This window comes from Dendropsophus ebraccatus, chromosome 2, assembly GCF_027789765.1.
Source record: "Dendropsophus ebraccatus isolate aDenEbr1 chromosome 2, aDenEbr1.pat, whole genome shotgun sequence".
NCBI lineage: Eukaryota > Metazoa > Chordata > Amphibia > Anura > Hylidae > Dendropsophus > Dendropsophus ebraccatus.
This window is the reverse complement of record NC_091455.1, coordinates 151,772,395-151,794,288: the sequence shown is the minus strand read 5'-3', so window position 1 is coordinate 151,794,288 and position 21,894 is coordinate 151,772,395. Positions and strand designations below refer to the sequence as shown.

Sequence of the window (21,894 nt, the reverse complement as noted above, 5' to 3'; positions counted from 1 at the left end):
AGAGGAGAAAAAAAACAAAATGTGTAGCGCAATTTCCCCCGAGTCCGTAAATACCCCACATGTGGACATAAAGCACCATGTGGGCGCAGGGCAAGCCTCCGAAGGGAAGGAGCGCCATTTCGTTTTTGAAGGCTGGATTTGGATGGAATGGATTTTGAGGGGCCATGTTGCATTCAAAAGGCCTCTGTGTTGCCAAGACAGTTGAAACCCCCCACAAGTGACCCCATTATGGAAACTACACCCCTCAAGGAATGTAACAATGGGTGTAGTGAGCATATGGACCCCACTGGTGACGGGCACAAATGTGGAACAATGTGGCGTGAAAATGAAATATTACATTTTTTACACTATAATGTTGGTTTAGCCTTGAATTTATCATTTTCACAAGGGGTTAAAAGAGAAAAAAACACACAATATATGTAGAGCAATTTCCCCCGAGTCCGTAAATACCCCACCTGTGGACATAAAGCGTCATGTGGGCGCAGGGCAAGCCTCCGAAGGGAAGGAGCGCCATTTGGATTTTGGAGGTTGGATTTGGCTAGAATGGATGATGAACGCCATGTCGCATTTACAGAGCCCTCGTGCTGCCAGGACAGTGGAAACCCCCCACAAGTGACCCCATTCTGGAAACTGCACCCCTCAAGGAATCTAACAAGGGGTGCAGTGAGGATATGAACCCCTTGATGACGGGCACATTTGTGCCATGAAAGTGAAAAAATGAAATTTTTCCCTTTCACGTCACATTGTTCCACATTTGTGCCCGTCACCAGTGGGGTCCATATGCTCACTGCACCCCTTGTTAGATTCCTTGAGGGGTGTAGTTTTCAGAATGGAATTACTTGTGGGGGGTTTCCAGTGTCTTGGCAGCACGAGGGCTCTGTAAATGCGACATGGCCCTTGAAATCCTTTTCAGTGAAATTCAGCTTCCAAAAGCCAATTGGCGCTCCTTCCCTTTGGAGGCTCGTCCTGCGCCCCCTTGGCACTTTATCGCCACATGTGGGGTATTTCTGTACTCAGGAGAAACTGCGCTACACATTTTTTGTCTTTTTTTGCCTCTTATCCCTTTAAGAAAATGAAAAATTGAAGGCTAGAACAACGTTTTAGTGTAAAAAATAAATTTTTCTTTTTTCACGCCATATTGTTCGGAAAATCTGTGAAGCACCTGTGGGGTCCAGATGCTCACCGCACCCCTTGTTACATTCCTTGAGGGGTGTAGTTTTCTAAATGGTGTCCCTTTAGGGGTGTTTTTTAGGTTTTGACACCCCAGAGCCTCTGCCAACCTGAAGTGGTACAGTCAAAAATGACCAAATATAACGGAGGCGTTGAAATTCACTAGGCGCTCCCTTATATCTGAGGCTTGTGGTTGCGTCAAATAGCGCAATAGGGTCACATATGGGGTATTTCTATAAACTGCAGAAACGGGGCAATAATTATTGGGGTGCATTTCTCTGGTAATAGGTTTATAATTATGAAAAATATTGGATTACAATAAAATCTCTGCACAGAAAATTAAAATTTTCAAATTCCTTACACACTTCGCTTTTATTTCTGTGACTCCCCTAAAGGGTTAAAACACTTTCTGGATGTGCTTTTGCAGAGTTTGGGGGGTGCAGTTTCTGAAATGGGGTGCTTTGTGGGGCTTTCTAACATACAGGCCCCTCAAATACACTTTAAACCTGAACAGGTCCCTAAAAATATCTGATTTTGAAATTTTACTGAAAATTTGGAAATTTGCTGCTAATGTTTTAAGCTTCCTATCGTCTAAAAAAAATGAAAGATAGTTTAATAAATGCCGCCAATATAAAGTAGACATGTTGCTAATGCTATTTAATATATAATTTATGTGGTATAACCACTTTCTGTATACGCAAAAAAGTTTCAAAGTTGGAAAAATGCATTTTTTCACATTTTTTCACATTATTTGGTTTTTTTTCATAAAGATTTGTTATGAGTATCGACTCCAATTTACCAGAAATGTAAAGTACAATATGTCACGAGAAAACAATCTCAGAATCAGCCGGATAGGTAAAAGCATCCCGAAGGTATTAATGACTAAAGTGACACTGGTCATATTCATAAAATTTGTCTCTGTCATTAAGGCCATTTCAGGCTCTGTCCTTAAGGGGTTAAAGGGATCCAACTAGCTCTAAAAGGGACCCATTCCGCTCATAAAGGGACGCATTCCGCTCTTAAAGGGACCCATTTAGCTCTAAAAGGGACCCAGGTCGCTCTTAAAGGGACCCAGATCGCTCTTAAAGGGACCCAGTTCGCTCTTAAAGGGACCCATTTTGCTCTTAAAGGGACCCATTTAGCTCTTAAAGGGACCCATTTAGCTCTTAAAGGGACCCATTCCGCTCTAAAAGCGACCCAGGTCGCTCTTAAAGGGACCCATTCCGTTCTTAAAGGGACATATTTCGCTCTTAAAGGGACCCAGGTCACTCTTAAAGGGACCCAGGTTGCTCTTAAAGGGACCCATGTCGCTCTTAAAGGGACCCAGGTCGCTCTTAAAGAGACCCATGTCGCTCTTAAAGGGACCCAGGTTGCTCTTAAAGGGACCCATTTTGCTCTTAAAGGGACCCATTTCGCTCTTAAAGGGACCCAGTTTGCTCTTAAAGGGACCCTGGTCGCTCTTAAGGGGGACCCATTTTGCTCTTAAAGGGACCCAGGTCGCTCTTAAAGGGACATATTTTGCTCTTAAAGGGACCAAATTCGCTCTTAAAGGGACCTGGGTCGCTCTAAAAGGGACCCGTTTTGTTCTTAGTGTCAAAGTTTTTATTAAGGAAGATTTAATGCATACAATAAACAGGATCAAGGCAAAATCGCCCCACGCAGGGGGGATAAAGTACATTGGATACCTCCTCTAGGTTTGGAAGAAGAAAACACAAGATCAGGGAAGAGGAAACATAAAACAAACAAACAAACAAACAAACGGATATACCGTATTAGCATACAAGGTCGTTCAAGTGCCTGCAGGGTTTAAACATGAAGGGTAGTAGAGTCCCTTGGGGGGGGAGGGGGGAGTGGAGGGTTCAGCTCATGCATAGGTACGGAGGATTCCATCACTAGGAAGCTAGACGGAGCATTGAAAGTAGGGATGGGGTGGTTGCGTAGTCTAGCCATGGTTGCCAGACTGGGGTGTATCGTTCGAGTGTGTCAGTACGGGTGGCTTCAATTTTTTCATAGAGCATGATTACATTCACCCTGTCAACAACTGCCTGGACTGACAGTGTGGGAGATCTCCATTTGGCCGCTATGTGGATTCTGGCAGCCATAAGGACGTGTTGGAGTAGTTTATGTTGTTTGAAATTAGTGAAGGGAAATTTGTCACCTAGTAAGAGTGCTGATGGCCTTTTAGGGAGGGCTTTGTGAAGCAGGGAGGAGAGAATTACCAATATAGAATCCCAAAAGCTAGAGAAAACAGGGCAGGTCCACCAAGTATGCAGTGTATTGCCAGTATCTGAGCAGCCACGGAAACAGGTCGGTGGCACATGGGGATAGAATTTATGAAGGAGGCTGGGCACATAATGGACCCTATGTAGCACCTTAATCGAGGATTCCATAAGGGACACTTGCCGGCTTCCTTTAGTGATCTGTTCACAGCAATGATCGCTCTGGGGATAGTGTAAGAGCAAGGTCAGTTTCCCATTTGATCATGAAAGGTAATTTGGTCTGTGTGTGTGTGTGTAGGGGGGGGGGAGTTGAATGTGGAATAAAGATCGGAGATTATCCCCTTCCCAGTTGGGTCAGAATGGCAAATGTGTTCAAATGATGAGAAGGAGGTGCTAGTGTTGCCTTGCCATGGGAGGGATTCGAGAAAATGGTAAATTTGGCGTAGTCTAAACAGTTCTGAGGGCGGAACGAGGTGGTCTTGGCGAAATCTGTCTAAAGGGACTAATATGGAGTGTTGCGTAAACTTCTTGAGGGTGGTCAGATGGTTTTCCGTCCACCACCGAAATTCTGAGGGGGAAAGGCCAGGGGGGAACATAGGATTGCGAAGTATTTCTAGCATAGGGGAGGGGTTTAATTGCAATTTGTACTGGAAGCGGAGGGTTCTCCAGAGAATCAGTGAATGGTGCGTTAATGGGGACTTGGCTTTCAGTTCTCGTGGGAGAAGACAGGTGGACCATAGTAAGCCATTCAAGGAGTAGGGTTCCAACAAGGCTGATTCCAAGTGAACCCAGCGGGGTGCATTTTGTCGGGCGGAGATCACAGAAAGTTGGGCAATACGAGCAGCCTTATAGTACCTGTCAAAATGAGGAACTGAGAGGCCTCCCAGTCTATTGTGCATAATAGATTTAGCTATACTGGCTTTAGCATTGTTCCAAATAAATTTGAAAACTTGTGCTTGAAATCTATGGAGGTCATGGGCAATTATGGGTATTGGGAGGGCCCTGAATAGGTATAGCAACCGGGGGAGGGTTACCATTTTAATTGCATTTATCCTGCCGACCCATGATAGGGAGGGGGAGGACCACTGAGTCAACTCTTGGGCCAAACGACTAAATAAGGGGGTATAGTTCCATTTATAGACTGACGCCAGTGTTGCAGGGATATTTACTCCCAGGTATGTGAGGTAATGCTCTCTAAATTGGAAAGGGAATGTATCTATAAGGTGGTGTCGCTCTGGAGGGGCAGTGTTGATAAGTAAGGCCTCAGATTTAACTACATTAACTCTAAGTCCAGATAATGTTTCAAAGGCGTGGAGGAGTGAGAGGAGATTTGGAACAAAGATGAGAGGGTTGTGGAGGGTGAGGAGAAGGTCGTCCGCAAAAAGGCTGCATTTGTAGGTTTGGTCTCGCATGATAGGTCCCTGAATGTCCGGGTGCATTCGTAGGGTTTCATTGCTAGAGCAAATAGGGCTGGGGAAAGACGGCATCCCTGCCTAGTACCTCTGGTGATAGGGATTTGGTTAGGAAAGCTAGAAGGGAGTTTTAGGAATGCTGCAGGTGAGTCGTATAAGAGCTGTAGTGCTTTAACAAAGGGGCCTGAAAAGCCTAGTTTTTGTAAAACTTGGAAGAGATATGGCCATGATAAGGAGTCAAAGGCTTTCTCTATATCGAGTGCCAAGAGAAATAGGGGGCGCTTGTTCAGGTGAGCGGCATGGATCATATTGAGGGTGCGGCGTATATTATCAGGGGCTTGTCGTCCTGGGATGAATCCTATCTGGTCTTTGTGTATTAGTGAGGGGAGTAGTAGGTTAAGTCTCTGGGCTAAGATGGAGGTGAAAATTTTCAAATCAATGTTGAGGAGGGAGATAGGCCGATAGTTTTTAGTCTGCAGGGGGTCCTTGTTAGGTTTTGGGATGACAGTGATTAATGCTGTGTAAAATTCAGGTGGCATTTGCTTTCCAGCTAGGATGTCATTATAGGCTGATTTAAGGTGAGGTATGAGGAGGGTGGAGAACTTTTTAAAATAAAGGGCAGTGAGGCCATCTGGGCCCGGGGACTTCCCGTTTTTTAGGTGTTTTATAGTGGCTGCTATCTCTTCTTCAGTTATATCCCATCCTAGTGAGGTGGCCGCTTCAGCTGTCAGTGTGGGTAGACATGCGTTTGTAGGAAAGTTGTAATGTCAGGTAGGGAAGGAGGAGTGGGTTCAGAATGTTTTGTAAATGGTGTCAGGGTTAGACGTAGGGGAGCCTCTCGGTCCATTTATCTGGTATATGGTGTTGAGTTTTTCTTTGGAAAGGAGTTTTGCTGCTAGTAGTTTGTCTGGTTTGTTAGCAAACCAATAGTAGGTGGCTTGGGTCCACCTAATGGCTTTTTCAGCTCTATTTGTTAGAATGGAAGCTAACTGCATCTTAATAGTTTTAATCTGTCTATGGAGGAACAAGGAGGGGGCATGTTGGTTTGCAATTTCTAGGCGGTGTAGTTGATGTTCTAAGGTAGTTTGCAGTTTGGTTCTCTCTTTCTTCCTTTGCGCTGCTTTTTTAATTAGGGTGCCTCTGACAAAAGGTTTATGAGCCATCCAGACAACACTGGAGGAGACATCCGGCGTGGTGTTAATACTAAAGTAGGAGCGCAGATCAGCCTCTATTTCAGACCTTACTGTCGGGTCTGTCAGCATGGCCTCATTGAGTCGCCAGCGGAATGGAGGTGGAGAGGTGGTGTTGAAGAGGAAGACTGATAAGACACTGTCATGGTCTGACCAGGAGGAGACCACGTGCCTATAATACAGCAAAGATGGAAGAGCTGGGGAATTTGTGAGGATCATGTCAATTCTTTAGTATGATCGGTGGGAAGGTGAGTAGTAGGTGTACCCTTTGTGTGGGCCATGCGATTCTCTCCACGTATCTGTCAGGACGTGTGTTTTAATAAGTGCGTGAAATCTGGCCCGGTCTGTCTTGGACAAGTCGGAGCGGGTGGCAGTTGTGCTATCTAGAGATGGGTTCCATGTAAAGTTAAAGTCTCCGCACCAGATGAGCGTATGATATTGTAGGGATGCTAGTTTGCGTAAAATATGTTGGAAGGTGTGGAACGGCTTATTGGGGGGAGCATAACTATTCACTATGCAGACCGTGTGTGACATGAGAGAACCAAGCAATATGATATATCGGCCTTCAGTTTCTGCTATTGATGAAGTAATTTGGAGCGGAAAGGAATTTTTAAGAAGTGTAAGGGTTCCTCGTTTTTTTCGTTCATGCGTTGCTACATAAAAACGAGTATAGTTCTTGTGGAAGTACCTGGGTTGTGAGGTGTTAGAGAAATGGGTCTCCTGAAGACATATGATGTCTGGGTGGTGTTTACTGTAATCAGTAAAGGCTTTCCGTCTCTTTTGGGGTGAGTTGAACCCTTTAACATTGTGGGAGAGTACCCTGCACATGGTTAAGAAGTGGAGGAATGTTGCTAAGGGAGCTCATGAATAGAAAGGGGTTAGAGTTAGGGACCTGCACGGTAAGGAAGGCATTGTAAAATCTAGACCTAAGCAAAACAGTATATGACCAATAGATAATGTAAAACAGATGAAAAGTAATAAACAGCGTAACAAAATGGGGTGGTGTGAGCACCCCGATAGGAATGCCAGAGGACATCAAGTGGGTCGGATGTCGTGCATCTGGCATTATATTGGGCAGCACAATTCACAACTGCCAGGGTGACCATGTGAAAAAACAATAGAAAACAAACGAGGAAGTAGAAATAGAAATCAGTCCAGTTCCCCCATTAGACTCCCATAGCAAATACCTGAGGGTCTGCAATGTTGGGTTTATGTGGAGTATAAGGCAAGAGAATCTGGTGGTCATTGCAGACTTGGAAGTCTATGAAGGTTTACACCTTCTTGGAGTGGGATGAGGGAATGGTAAACTCACAGTTCTGAAGTTCTATGTTCGAGATGACTGGCACGTTCAGTCATCAGGTGGTTCAGGATCCCGCAGAGGTGTCTGGGCTCGTCCCACTGCTGTCCAGGTTCTGGCAGGTCGTCTTGGTTCAGGTGGAAGTGGATCTTGGGGGTCCATCGGGATGTTCAGTCTTTCCAGTGTCTGTCGTCCATCTTCCAGGGTGCGAATGGAGTGTTGGGAGTTGTCATGAAGAAACGCCAAAGTGAACGGGAAATTCCAGCAGTATTTTATGTTGGCCTTTTGCAAAGCCATGGTGATTGGCCTGAGTTCTCGGCGCCTGGCTAAGGTCATCGGACTTATATCAGCAAATAGTTGCACTGCACCCGGCACTCCAGGTAGAACTGCAGAGTTTCTGGACGCTGCTAGGATCATATCTTGGGCTTCGGCATGGTGTAGATTGAGAACAACGTCCCTAGGTATGTTTGGGTTTTGGGGTCTGCCCAGTGCTCGGTGAATGCGGGTAATGCGAAAGGTCTCTGGTGGTAGCTGAGGTAACAGAGCGGAGAAAAGGTTAAGGGCTGTCTCTTTGAGGGCAGTTATGTTTTCCGGGAGGCCTCTAATTCGAATGTTCGCTCTACGAGACCTGTTTTCAAGGTCTTCTAACTTTAGCTCAAAGGCGGCGATCTTGTGGTCTTGATCTGTAAGTCGCAGCTTGTCTTCTTCTAGAGCATCTGCCACTTCGTCCATACGTTGTTCCAGGTCTGATGTGCGTTGGCCCAGTTCATGTATTTGCTTGGTAAAGGTTTCCACAGCAGCGGATAATTCCAACTTGAATGTGGCCTGGATAGATTGTAAAAGTTCTGTGGTAGAGATTACCGAGCCATCTGTTGGGCGAGTGGTCGATGTCGTGAGCTGTGAATGTGGGGGGGGATGACGACGGTGAGGTGGAAGCCATGTTGGGGCGTGTGTTCTCAGAGGCTGAAGAATAGAATTACTGTAGAGTACGGGTGGTAGCAGTCTTGGAAGATGTACGTTTATTCCGGTTCATATTGCAGAGCAGTGAGTAGCTTCAGTAGAGCATCGAAGATCGCTACACGGTCACATTAGGCTGGCAGTTGGGGGCAAAGAGCTACTGGCTACATTTAGCTTGCCAGATGTTGCACGTGCGCCCGTTACATCCTAAGAGAGCGTGGGTACAATTAATGTAAGGAAGGCACTACAGCGGACAGAAGTGTCTCAGAGGAGGAAGGTGGAGCAGTAGGGGTAAGTTGTTGCGATAACAGCTCCTTCTGCGGGAATGTTCTGTTATATGAGACAGGTATAGGTAGTAGTCAGCAGGTGACCGCAGGACTCTGTGGTGCGAGACCGCAGGTAGATAAGGACTAGCAGTAAAAGCGTGCTAATGGGAAGTTTCTTACCCGTGTGAGTTCTCTTGTAGATGAAAGTTGTTGGTACTGGCCAGTGGGTGGCAGCGGAGGACTGTAGATTGGGACCGCAGGAAGATCTCAGTTAGATGAGGCTTTGCGGTAGGAGCAGGTTATTAAGAGACCTCTTCCCTGTGTCACTTGTTCACTTGTAGATTGGATTTACTGGTAGTGGAAAATACGTGGCATCAGAGTGCTGGAAGATTGTGAGAAAGATTCTAGCCCCTGTATTAACTTGTATAGGGGGCAGTGTCAGGTTATGGCCAGAAGGTGGCAGCAGAGAGCTGGAAGACTGTGGTAATGGTTCTAGCCTCCGTATTAACTTGTATAGGAGGCAGTGGCAGGTTATGGCCAGAAGGTGGCAGTAGCGCACTGTAAGTTAGGATCTAGTGTTCCCAGTAGGAGATTTCTAATAGATGTGGCCTGGCTGTGCAGTCGGCACAGTCACCAGGGTGTCAGTTGCTGTGTCACCAGGCCACTGGAGTGAAGGGGGAGCTCTGCAGGTGTGGAATTCTGTGCCAGTGCAGCACTGCAGGTTTGGTGCACTGTGTCAGTGCAGCCCCCGGCAATTCCAAGATGGCGGAATTCGCGCCAGTTCTTTTCCCTGTAGTTCTGTGGAGAGCCCAACTCACTGTGTTCCTGATTGCTGTGGGGGCCTCCTGGGGATGATCCGACCTGGAGGTGAGCTGATGTTGTCCCTGTGGCTTCTCTGCACTTGCGCGAGTCCGGGCGTACTCCCGACCGGAAGTGTGTGGGGCCCGGCTTGCTGGGGCTACTAGAGGCCGGGGCTTCAGAGCAGCAGGTAGGCCTCGGCTGGAGGTAGTACAGGGCTGGGTCGGGGATCTCCTGGCTGTGAGCCCTTGTGATGCAGGGGGGCTGTGATGGGTTTGGGGATGTTTGGAGTGTGGGAAATGGGGTAGAATAAGGGAAAAGCTGCAGAGCTGCAGAAAGTGCGTCTGGCAGTCCCATTTTGTTCTTAAAGGGACCCAGGTTGCTCTTAAAGGGACATATTTCGCTCTTAAAGGGACCCAGGTTGCTCTTAAAGGGACCCATTTCGCTCTTAAAGGGACCCAGGTCGCTCTTAACCCATAGCTGCACCAGGACGTTACTGAACGTCCTCGTGCCGCTATGGGAGTTCAGAGGGGGGTCGCGCGGCAACCCCCCTCTGAACTGCCGTGATCCCGGGTGCCGCATGTAGCCCGGGATCGCGCCTATTAGCGAGCACGGTCCGATCGCCTTGCCCGCTAACTAAGTACTTAGAAGCAGCTGTCAAAGTTGACAGCTGCTTCTAAATACTTGCTCATCTCCATCCCTGGTGGTGCGATTGCGGGGGAACGATCCCCGCATCCATCCCGGGCCGGGGTCTGCGCCGTAATGGCGCTGATCCCGGCTCGGCATTCTATTGCTTTTGGCTGCAGCAGCCAAAAACAATAGAACACCTATCTCATGGATTCATAACTATACTGCATGGATCTCTATGAGAGATCAGAGTGCATATACTAGAAGTCCCCCAGGGGGGCTTCTAGTATATGTGTAAAGTAAAAGGAAAATGTATTTTTAATAACACAAAATCCCCTCCCCTAATAAAAGTCTGAATCACCCCTCTTTCCCCATTTTATAAATAAAAATAAATAAATAAATAAACAAACATGTTTGCTATCGCCGCGTGCGTAATCGTCCGAACTATTAATTGATCACATTCCTGATCCCACACGGTAAACGGCGTAAGCGCAAAAATATCCCAAAGTGCAAAATTGCGCATTTTTGGTCGCATGAAATCCAGAACAATTGTAATAAAAAGCGATCAAAAAGTCGTATATGCGCAATCAAGATACCGATAGAAAGATCACATCATGGCGCAAAAAATGACACCTGACACAGCCCCATAGACCAAAGGATAAAAGCGCTATAAGCCTGGGAATGGAGCGATTTTAAGGAACATATATTTTCTTTAAAAGGTTTTAAATTTTAACAAGCCATCAAATCAAATAAAAGTTATACATGTTACATATCGTTGTAATCGTAACAACTTAAGGAACATATATAAAAAGTCAGTTTTACCCTACGGCGAACGGAGTAAAAACAACCCCCCCCCCCCCCCAAATAAAAAAAAAATCTTTTTTTTTTCAATTTCACCACACATATAATTTTTTTCTGGTTTCCCGGCACATTTTTGGCAAAAATTACATCTGCCATAGCAAAGTACAATTAGTTGCGCTAAAAATGGGCTCATTTGGGTCTCAAGGTGGAAAAATGCAGGCGCTATGGCCTTATATACACGAGGAGGGAAAAACGAAAGCGCAAAACTGAAAACTGGCTGTGTCCCCTAAGGGTTAAAGGGACCCAGGTCGCTCTTAAAGGGACCCAGGTCGCTCTTAAAGGGACCCATTTTGCTCTTAAAGGGACCCAGGTCGCTCTTAAAGGGATCAATTTCGCTCTTAAAGAGACCCGGGTCGCTCTAAAAGGGACCCATTTCGCTCTTAAAGGGACCCAGGTCGCTTTTAAAGGGACTTAGGTCGCTCTTAAAGGGACCCATTTAGAGCGACTTGGATCCTTTTAAGAGCGACTTGGGTACCGTCTAGAGATGAGCGAACCGAAAGTACGGCATTTGATTAGCAGTGGCTGCTGAACTTGGATAAAGCTCTATGGTTGTCAGGAAAACACGGATACAGCCAATGTTTATATCCATGTTTTCCACATAGCCTTAGGGCTTTATCCAAGTTCAGCAGCCACAGCTAATCAAATGCCGAAAGAACGGCTTGGGTAACGTCTCTTTAAGAACGGCTTGGGTACCGTCTCTTTAAGAGCGGCTTGGGTACCGTCCCTTTAAGAGCGGCTTGGGTACCGTCCCTTTAAGAGCGGCTTGGGTACCGTCCCTGCTACATGGCTGCCTCAGCTCTGCTATTTTATTGACTGACCTCTGCTACTTATAATGGTAAAGACCATTGCTCGGTTACCATGACAATCTTACTCATGTCAGGGAGACAAAATTGTTAAGGACCTTCCATATATTACATCTACTATTGGCCAATAGTGGACATGTGACTGTAGATGGTGTGATACATTGCCTGACGAGACCTTAGAGTTCCTATTGGCTGCTATATTTCAGCTATTTTCATATGTGCTGTGATTGGCTGTTAGCGGTTAGAGTGTGGCCATTATTTCCAATGGGCCATTATTTTTTATGGGAAATTCGGGGTCTTTAAACGTAAATTTCTTAAAAACGACAAATCCGATCTAAACGAAAAATAAATAGCACACCTCAAAACCCTGAGGCCTTCCCCTGTTCCCCTGTGGACAGTGTCCTGCCGGGCTGCTACTGGGTCCCTTGGGTTGATATCACGGTGGGCCGGAGTGGTGTAGTGACCCTCCCAGACTACTGGAACTGCCACCCACAGAAAGGGGAAATGTCTGTGTTGGTGTGGGGTGAAGAACCACAGAGCCTCTTTACCATAAATAATTTCGTTTTTGCTATGAAAGTAATTGTGTGCAGCAGGTAATACAACGTTCCCTTGACAGGGTACGAAACACTTAATGAATCCCTTAATAAAACACTTGATAAGACACTTGACAATTCACTCAGTAGTACACTTAACTGCGACATCTAGTGGCGAAAGGTGTAGGTTTCTCATTGGCTGCTAAAATCACATGACCATCTCATATATATATATCACTATGATGTGTTCTGGGCGCCATTTTCTGCTCACTTATGTGCTGTACAGACTGCTCTCTGTCTGCTTGCATGCTGCTATTTAGCTTAGCTAGTGGGGTGTTTAACAAGCTTGGGGACTTAGGGAGAAGCATAGACTTAGTTAGATAGCAATCTATGAATCAATATAGTTTCGGCACTACCAACCGTAGGAAAAACCGCACCATATAAACAGTCCCTTGATCCTCAATAAACGCAAGTGATGCTCAATCAACAGGTTGACTTTATGAAGAATCATTCACTGTAGGCACTTGAAAAGTTGAGGCACTCACCACCGCGTCTTCATAAAATAAATTTCTTTTATTCACATAAATGCAGGTACATGGATACAGACGAGTGAATGGGCGACAGCCTGTTTCGCGTGTCTAATTACCATGCTTCCTCTCAGCCCTCCCCTAAGTACTATACAAGATGCTGGTAAAGCTGGGTGACCGCCATTGTACTGACTACTATACAAGATGCTGGTAAAGCTGGGTGACCTCCATTATACAAGATGCTGGAAAACTGAGAGACCTCCATTATACTGACTACTATACAAGATGCTAGAAAAGCTGGGTGACCGCCATTATAGTGACTACTATACAAGATGCTAGCAAAGCTGGGTGACCACCATTTTACTAGATGCTACGAAAGCTGGGTGACTGCCATTATACTAACTACTATACAAGATGCTAGGAAAGCTGGGTGACCTCCATTATACTGACTACTATACAAGATGCTAGGAAAGCTGGGTGACTGCCATTATACTGACTACTATACAAGATACTAGCAAAGCTGGGTGACCACCATTTTACAAGATGCTAGGAAAGCTGGGTGACCTCCATTATACAAGATACTGGGAAAGCTTAGAGACCTCCATTATACTGACTACTATACAACATGCTAGGAAAGCTGGGTGACCTACAACTGCCGCCTCAACTCTGCTACATCACTACCTTACTACCTCGACTCTGCTATGTCAATACCTTACTACCTCAACTGTGCTACGTCAACTCTGCTACATCACTACCTTACTATCTCAACTCTACTATGTCACTCTCTCAACTCTGCTACCTCAGTTATCCATTGAAAGGAATGAAGTTTTTTACCCTCTTAATTTTTTTTCTGTCATTCTTAAAGCCAAATTTTCTTCACTAAGTTGTTCCATGTATCCAGTTTTCTGGATTGTATTTCCAGCTTCTACTCACCTGTATAGGTATAAAAATTGACCCGAACAATACACATTTACTTTAATGGGGTTCGAGTTGAACCTCAAACCGAACACCACTACGGTTCGAGGTTCAACTCGAACATTTTACTGTTTGATCATTACTAGTAATGGGGAGGGGGTGGGAAACGTATATGGGGGAGGGTAGTATATAGGGAGCATTTTATGTGAGACCATGGGGAGCTCTATATTAGTAAGCGGAAACTATATGTTATGAGAGAGCAGGACTATGGCAACAGTAAAAATTGTGGGATTGCTGCATAGTGTGTGTGATATGTTATAAACATTGTCAGTACAGAGATCTCCCCCATATATACTTATATCAACTCAGAGGGCCCCCCGGATATTTTAGGACCCTAGCAATGCCTCTGCCTATTATAAGATTGTCCTTTATTATGCCAATAGCAACCAATGACAATTCAGCGTTCAAATATTAATGAGCTCTGGTAAAATGAAAGCTGGTAATAAGACTGTTTGATAAATCTCCCTAATACCACTTTCAGAAGCCTTGCTGTATGCAGCTCAGGTCAAACATGGCCGAAATAGCATGGAGGGTCCTTTTACATGCCACATTACGCAGCCATCTCTGAACACAGACAAGCGACGGCGCCCACATTACCTTTTGGGTGCGTTCACATGTACATGATCTGAAGCAGGTTTGATGCTGCAGATATCAATGTAACTAAATAACTGAGCACAGCATTAAATCTGCTGCGGATCCTGTACGTGCAAACTCACCATTAAATGGCACAAGGCTGTGCTGCATGAATAATCAATGTTATCGGCCACACGTCTCCTGTTTACACAGGAAGATGAGTGGCCAATAACTATCATATTTATGGCTGCACAAAAAAAACAAGTCAGTCGTCAAGTGAGGTGTAGATTAAGGGGTGTACATTACAAAATGGTCACCTCTTATAGGTTATGCATATGCAACATGGCGTCCTAAAACCTGCCCAGCAATCTGCACTAAAAGTGGTGCTCCTCTTTCTCTAAGCCCTGCTATATGCCCAAGCAGCAGTGTATGGTTATCACATGGGGTACTGCCGTACTCAGGAGAAATTGCGTAACAGATTTGGGGATTTTAACTAACACTTTGTTCCTTTTTGAAAATAAGTAATTTGAAGATAAATGTACATATTTATTTTTATTTTATTTTTTCATTTTTACTGCATAATCCCTGCCTGAAAAATCTAGATGAAAAAACTACAGCAGATCAACCCTGTGTGAATATATTTATAATCCACAGTAGCAGTAGCAGACACTAACAAAATGGTACTGTTGTAAAGAAAAAACCTAACCCCCCTCCTTTTACACACAACCACAAGAGGAAGGGAGGTGTGAGGTTACTAGCAGGAGGGGGGAGGCCTAATTCTCTCCAATAGGATGGGTTCACACTACGGAATCTGCACAAATGTTTCGGCGGATTCCGTTGCTCGTACCCGCTTGCGGCAGCGCGCATCTCCACATGTCAATTCTTTCGGTGGACGGCGGAATCTGCCTGGCCATTGAATGGTGTCTATGGCATGGGCGGAGATGCACGCTGCCGTGAGCGGGTACGAGCAACGGAACTTATCAGTTGTGTGAACCCACCTTTACAATACTTAACTCCCTTATAACATGTAGGTGAATGTCATCTAGACATAGTGATTTGTCTATTTTGATTTTATTTTATCCACATTGAACCTCATCTGCCAAGTGGACACCCAAACATTCAATGTATCAAAGTCAACCTGTAATATCTTCACAACTTCCGCAGACTGTACTGTACTACAAAACTTGGTGTCATCAGCAAATATAGAACATTGCTGTTAATTTCATCCTCAATATCATTAATAAACAAATTAAACAGAAGTGGGCCCCAGTACTGACCCTTGGGGTACACCATGCGCAATGAAGGAGGAGCTATCCTCCGAAATGTGCACGGGAGCTGTGGCGTGTCTGGGCGTCCTGAGAATTTTAATTGCACATTAGCTGTGAGTATTTTATATAGTGCTTGTACTACAAAGAATAAAGAAACTTTTATATTGAAGTTCACTATCTTGAGTATTGGTACTTCTAAGGAGGAGCTGAAGTGTATGAAGATACAAATAATAATTACAGAGCAAGTGGTGAGTAACCATGCTTTACCACACATACTGTGTATATATTGGATGGACGGAATGGCGTCCTAAGTGTGTGGATATATGGCTGGATGCTGAGTTTTGACTATTGGTGTATTATTGTATTTTTACTCACGAAGACTAATTCTTCTCATAAAATGCAGCCACATAGCCCTATTACACACAGATTTATCTAACAGATCATTGAAGCCAAAGCCAGAAAAAGACTATAAACATACAACAGGTCACAAAGGAAGATTGAGATTTCTCCTCGTTCCAAATCCATTCCTGGCTCTGGCTTTAAGAATCTGTCAGATAAATCGGTGTGTGTAATGGGGCCTTTATTTCCTTGTTCTGTTCCTGCTCAACATCCATGTAAAATGGAAGTTTAAGAACACCACCAAAAAAAAAAATTATATTTCACGCTACAGTGATATTATATCATGAAAGTAGGGCATTTAAGTAGAAGCATTTAATGGTTATTTCCTCAGCACTGTTGTTGGCTTTTGTTTTAATAGTTTTAAGTATACCCCATGTCATGTGCCCTTGACCATAAACTATAGCTTGACAAGGACGACTGAAGCTGTTCACAAGTCGACTTTTCATCTGCTGAGGCATAACATCTCACACTTCTTGAAGAGTGCCTTCAGGTCAATAAGGGGTATAGAGTTACTAGCCTCTACGTGTCAACTTCCACAGCAGATCCCATAGGTTTTCTATAGGATTCAGGTCTGGAAAAAGTGCAGGCCACTCTGTTTAAGGTACCCCAGTGTCCAGCAGCTTTTCCCTAATGATGCAACCTCTTTGAGCTGGAGCATTGTCCTCCATGAAGATGAAATTACCCCTGTGTTCATGCATTTTATAACTGGTATACTGTATAGGAGCAAGTGGTGTACATGGTGCTCTAATGTACTGTATATAATAATGGCCATAATGTGTAGACAGGGGCATAGCTGGGATTCATGGGGCCCCATACCAAGCAACTGTATGGAACCCCATGAATTCTGTGCAGGCACCCCCTCAAAACGTACCAGGGGTACTGATGCCAGCCACTGTGCTGTGTGGCACTATGTTTTTTTTTGGGGGGGGGGCTCTGTGGTTCGGTGGAGGGATGATGGTTGATGCTGTGTGACTCTGTGGTCTACTATCTGGCGGCAGGTGGGGCTGGGGCTTTGGTGCTGGTGACCGTTGTGTGACAGGGGGGAGTGCCATTGGTCCACTGTGCGGCAGGGGGCGATGCTCTGTGATCAGTAGCTAGTACCTTGTGGGCAGACCACACTTTGCCAGGGGCCCCCTTGCTGCACAGGCCCCATAGCAGAAGGTAGAAGATAGCAAGAGGCGCCAAGCAGCTATGAAAATCTTGAACTATTACAGTTACATGTAAAGGAGATCTATGGAAAATATATAAATTAATCATAAAACAGTGGGGTTTTACAGAAGGGACATATTCAGAAGCCAGTAGTCCTCCGCTTTGGGGGAGGGGCACACAAATCTGTAATACAGTCATAGGGCCTGCAAGCCGGATACAGAGGATGGCCAAAGATCTGTATTCTCCTGCTCGAAACAGTTACTGACAACTAGATGGAACTAAACAACTTCCTTCAGGGCATACAACAGCTGATAACTAGTGGAAGGCTCAAATGGTTTAGATAAATCTCGATTACAGATCTATGCAACTTCCTGGCACCAGCTGAATAAAAAACAAGTTTCTTTTCTTTGGAGTACCTAATTATACGAAAATAGGCTTTTTTTCTCCATAAAATGTGTCACACCCCTTTTATTGCAGCCTATTACCGTTAAAGTTATTGAAAATATTTAAACAAAACTCATTATACTGAAAAACACAAAGACAAAATGACGCAGTTTTAAATTCACATTTTATTATAATCTAAATAAAGTTGATATTTAAATGTTGAAGTAAAGGACTATACATAGAATGTGTAAAGCATTCATTTTTACATGGTGGATACATTTGTACAGAAGAAATAAGAAAAGAAGTAGCAGAGTAAAGTATATATATATATATGCAATGACAGAGGATGATAAATACACTGGCTTTATATTATTTAAACATGGCTTTTAGCAAATTTGCATTTGTATGTAATAATACTGTGTAATAGCAGTATACCTAAAAAGCAGGATTACTGGCACATATTTGATTCATACTCTGTGTAAAAAATATCAAAGTACCTGTGTAAAATCTAATAAGACTACAAAGTGAAGTGCTGAAAAAGTAAATTGTTTTCAACCAGAATTTTTAAATGAATCCATATTCACATTTCTCACCTACTGTTAATTCTGTGCAGCATTAAAATATTTCATATAAAAAAATTACATGGTAATATACCATTAAAAGAAGGCATACACTACAAAAGCGTGTCAACATTTTAAAAAGTACACTGACTTCAGGTTGGTCCATAAGTGGATTGCTGGCTTATCAGAAGCCCAGGATTGGCAAGACCAATATCTTTAGAACAGGAAACGTAACACAAAATAATAAAACAATCTTTGTGTTAACATTGAATAAAAATAATTACAGGACAGTATTATCAAAGTAGAAGCAGGACACACTGCATCGTTAAAGAATGTATGTGAGTGCTGCAACTCAGAACAGAAACAACAAAGTGTAACAATCAAAAACATCTACAATTGCAATCATAAACTGATTATTTCTGTATTTTTTGTTTTATATTGTACAAAAACCGATTTAATACAAAGTATAAAAGTATCACTTTCAAGAAGCTGCCCACTTTTTTTTATTTACCCCTGACAGCAAGTTTGGATTTATACCTACCCAACATCATTCAGATCCCACTGGCTCGGACGATCTTTTAGATATACATTTATGGCAGTGACTTCCCACCTCTGTAGATTCGGGACAGCCAGAAAATAAGGTGGGAAAGTCTTGTGGGCACCAGCAGGAAAATAATACCGCCCCATGGGAAGGCAATCAGCCCAGATAAGTATATGCCCAAGCTTGCTGCTGGGTGGAATAAAAAATGGACTGTTTCTTTAAAATCTTTACAATCCTACTAGAAATTAAAACGTATGGTTGTGATTGACAATGGCAAAGAGGCTGAAGTACCTTAACCACTCTCCTTTTTTAAAATTCATCATAGCCATTATGTAGCCAAGGATGTGGAGAAAAGAACGTACTATTATTAGCACTGCCCAACAATAGCAACAAATGTCTCAGGGTTTCAGGATCATATAAAGGAACATATTTTTAGCTTTTTCTTGCTTTAAAATGTATTTTTGTAATTTTTAATAGTTGAAATAATATTCCCATATTATTAAATGGGTTATTAAATATGTTGTTTTAGCTGAATACAGCATAACATTAAAGGAGGAGCATTAATAAATGGTTGTGTGAGAAATGATTCAGGATAAGTTGTATTTTATTGCTAAAATTACTCCTGTAACTGTACATTAGGAATCCAGTGGCCTGTGACTGAGAAATCTTAGTGTTCTCACTTATATAGGGATGGCTCATAACCCCGGTTAGTAGGGACTGACTTCAATAAAATACAACTTGTACCAAATATTTCTCCCACAGAACTACATAGTAGTTTCTACAGGTCTTCCTGCTCTATAACATTCTACTCCAGATCAGAGAGCATGTTCAAGTAACAGGTTTTGTATGCTAGCACTGCAGTTGTTTCATAGTAGTCCAGGCATTGGAATATGAAGTAAGTACCTTGTGAAAACTGTAATTTAATCAAACAGACAGATTTATCTGACAGACTATTGAAGCCAAAACCAGGAACAGACTATAAACAGAGAACAGGTCATAAAGGACAGACTGAAATTTCTTCTCTTCTAAAATCCATTCCTGGCTTTGGCTTCAAAAATCCGTCAGATAAATCTCTTTGTGTAAACACACTATTAGGATATAATGATCTGATTGACAAACATTCCAAAACCACTGATCTTTTAACTAATATTGATAACTTCCACTTATTTCCCTTCAGAGTTTCACTTACAATAAGCTTTTAGTGCATTAACTTACTTCAACTGTCCTTACAATATAATGATAGTTCTCGACTCAATTCTCTAAACCACTTGCACTTACCATTTACATGCTTAAACATTCTCTTTACTTCCATAGTTAACTCACCTATCTGCAGATCATCATCTTTCAAAACCTGGATTAACCCTTTTTAATGCAACAAAGTGTTGGCTTGTTTGTTTTTACCGCTGTATATATGATTAACCTTTTGTTTTCTAATCATTTTCAATAGTAGATTAGGTTTTAGAAAAGAAAAGTCTGTCTATCAGGTAGACTTAAGCCTTATTCACATGTCTTGAGTGCAGCCCACAACTGCAGACTGCACTACAAATTTGCATCAGTAGTGCTCCATGCTTCACTGAGCACTACATAGAAGATGACGATCTGTGCCACAAAGTTGGGTCCATTCTAGGACTTGTTCTTTTTCTTCTGCTGCATGGATCATGGCCCCGTACACACATTTGAACAGGGCCACTGAAATCTATTGTCCACAGCTGCATGTCCGCAACTGCGCACAGAACCACTGACGTGATAATAGGGCCTTATAAAATAATATAAAAATGGCACTTTTTTTATTATAATGTATAAGGAGAATAATTTTATGATTTGTTTTCTATGTAGTACAGAAGAGTGACAAAATGTTTTTATATTTTCTGGACCCATAATACTGAATGTTTAAATGACCCAACACACGTCAAAATATGAGTAGAAATTTTTGAGTCATCAAATTTTTGATACAGGTATTTCCTTTTTTACTTATGGTCTTTGTCTTGTAATTATTAGTATTTCCGTAACTGCTTTTAGGAAGATACAAAGTATTGTGATTAGTTCATTGTCCTTTAAACAATTAAACAATAGGAGAGCAGATTTACAATTTTTTCTGAGAACCAATCATGACCTTTGACACAAAGTTTACAATGGCACTAGCAGGTTGCTCTGGGTCGTGTTCAGCAAAAAGATGGCAGATGTTGTCGTTGCCATTGCCCTTTCTGGCTACAAAGCCAAACACCCTGTTTAAAAAAAAAAAAAAAAAAAATGCAAAATATTTTTAATGATGGTATACATGTTTTTACATTCTGCGGAGAAACATATTTCATACATGCAACTGTGTAAAAATATTCTGACATTAAGTCATAGTTAAGCCAAACAACATTTAGACTTTCAAGCAAATTACAAGCAAATATTTCCTTGCAAATGAGCCAAAAGTATTTAAAAGTAAAATATAATATAAAAAAATATAATAATAATAATAATAATTATTATTATTATATACATACACACACATATATACAAAAATAGTATTTCAATAGTCAGCTTTTTGATCAGTATTTTTACAAGCAAATCCAGGAGTGGGTTAAAGACACAGAAACTGGGCAAATCTTTCAATTATAATTTTTCTGACAGCTCCACTCCTGATTTTGGCTACACATACTGACCGAAATACGTGTGAAAATAGCCTACTTCTGGAAAGTTTTAAAAAACACACAGGGAAGATATTGTTAAAACTGCACAGCCATTAAAAGAACAAATCATATTGGTTGGGTTTCAGCTTTCCTCTGTATTGATTAAATAAAGATTTTTCTTATCTATACATTCATACATTTGATTTGATGTATTTTTTTTACTCACTTTGCCGATAGTCCATCTCTTGTCCATCTGAATGTGGAAAAAGCATACAAATCATAAACATGGCTTTGTAAATATATAAATAAAATAAAAAAAAGAAAATGGAAAAAGTTCTCACTTTCTGTCCTGAGGATCCAGGGCACAGAATATGACAGTATTAACTGGATAGTGTCTTCTGAAGAACAGTCTGAGAAAAAAAGGAAAGAAGAAACAAAATGTTACAAATATAGTACACTGTAGGTCCCATGTTTAAAGCGTACCAGTTACTAAAAAATTATTTTGACACATCACAGGGACATGTTAAAAGTTGGGTCAGTTGGGGGTCTCACTTCAGAGACCATACTCATAACGAAAATGAGCGGGGAGCTGCACCCAGTAGTGCACATGACTTGTATTGGAGTCGTATGGACTGAAATTAATATGAGCAGAAAGAGAAATGCACTACTGCGCAATTCTCCTAACAGTAGGGGCCTCAGCAGTAAGACCCTAACTGATGAAAGCTTTTGACATGTTCCTAAATGGGAGTGCCCATTTAATATTTTAA

The 21,894-nt window shown here is 42.7% G+C and overlaps 1 protein-coding gene across 3 annotated transcripts in view; it reads right to left on the bottom strand.

Annotated features, from left to right (window-relative positions):
* Positions 1–17,575: 17,575 nt before the first annotated feature.
* The window catches only part of TNS3 (tensin 3), a 190,756-nt gene continuing 186,437 nt past the window's right edge, over positions 17,576–21,894 (bottom strand). For all 3 annotated transcript variants that reach the window (XM_069958542.1, XM_069958543.1, XM_069958545.1), the window contains exons 30-32: positions 21,469–21,537; positions 21,354–21,380; positions 17,576–20,734 (exon numbers count right to left, since the gene is read on the bottom strand). In XM_069958542.1, the coding sequence (XP_069814643.1) occupies positions 20,593–20,734; positions 21,354–21,380; positions 21,469–21,537 (238 nt within the window). In that variant the 3' untranslated portion in view covers positions 17,576–20,592. The remainder of the gene's footprint in view (positions 20,735–21,353; positions 21,381–21,468; positions 21,538–21,894) is intronic.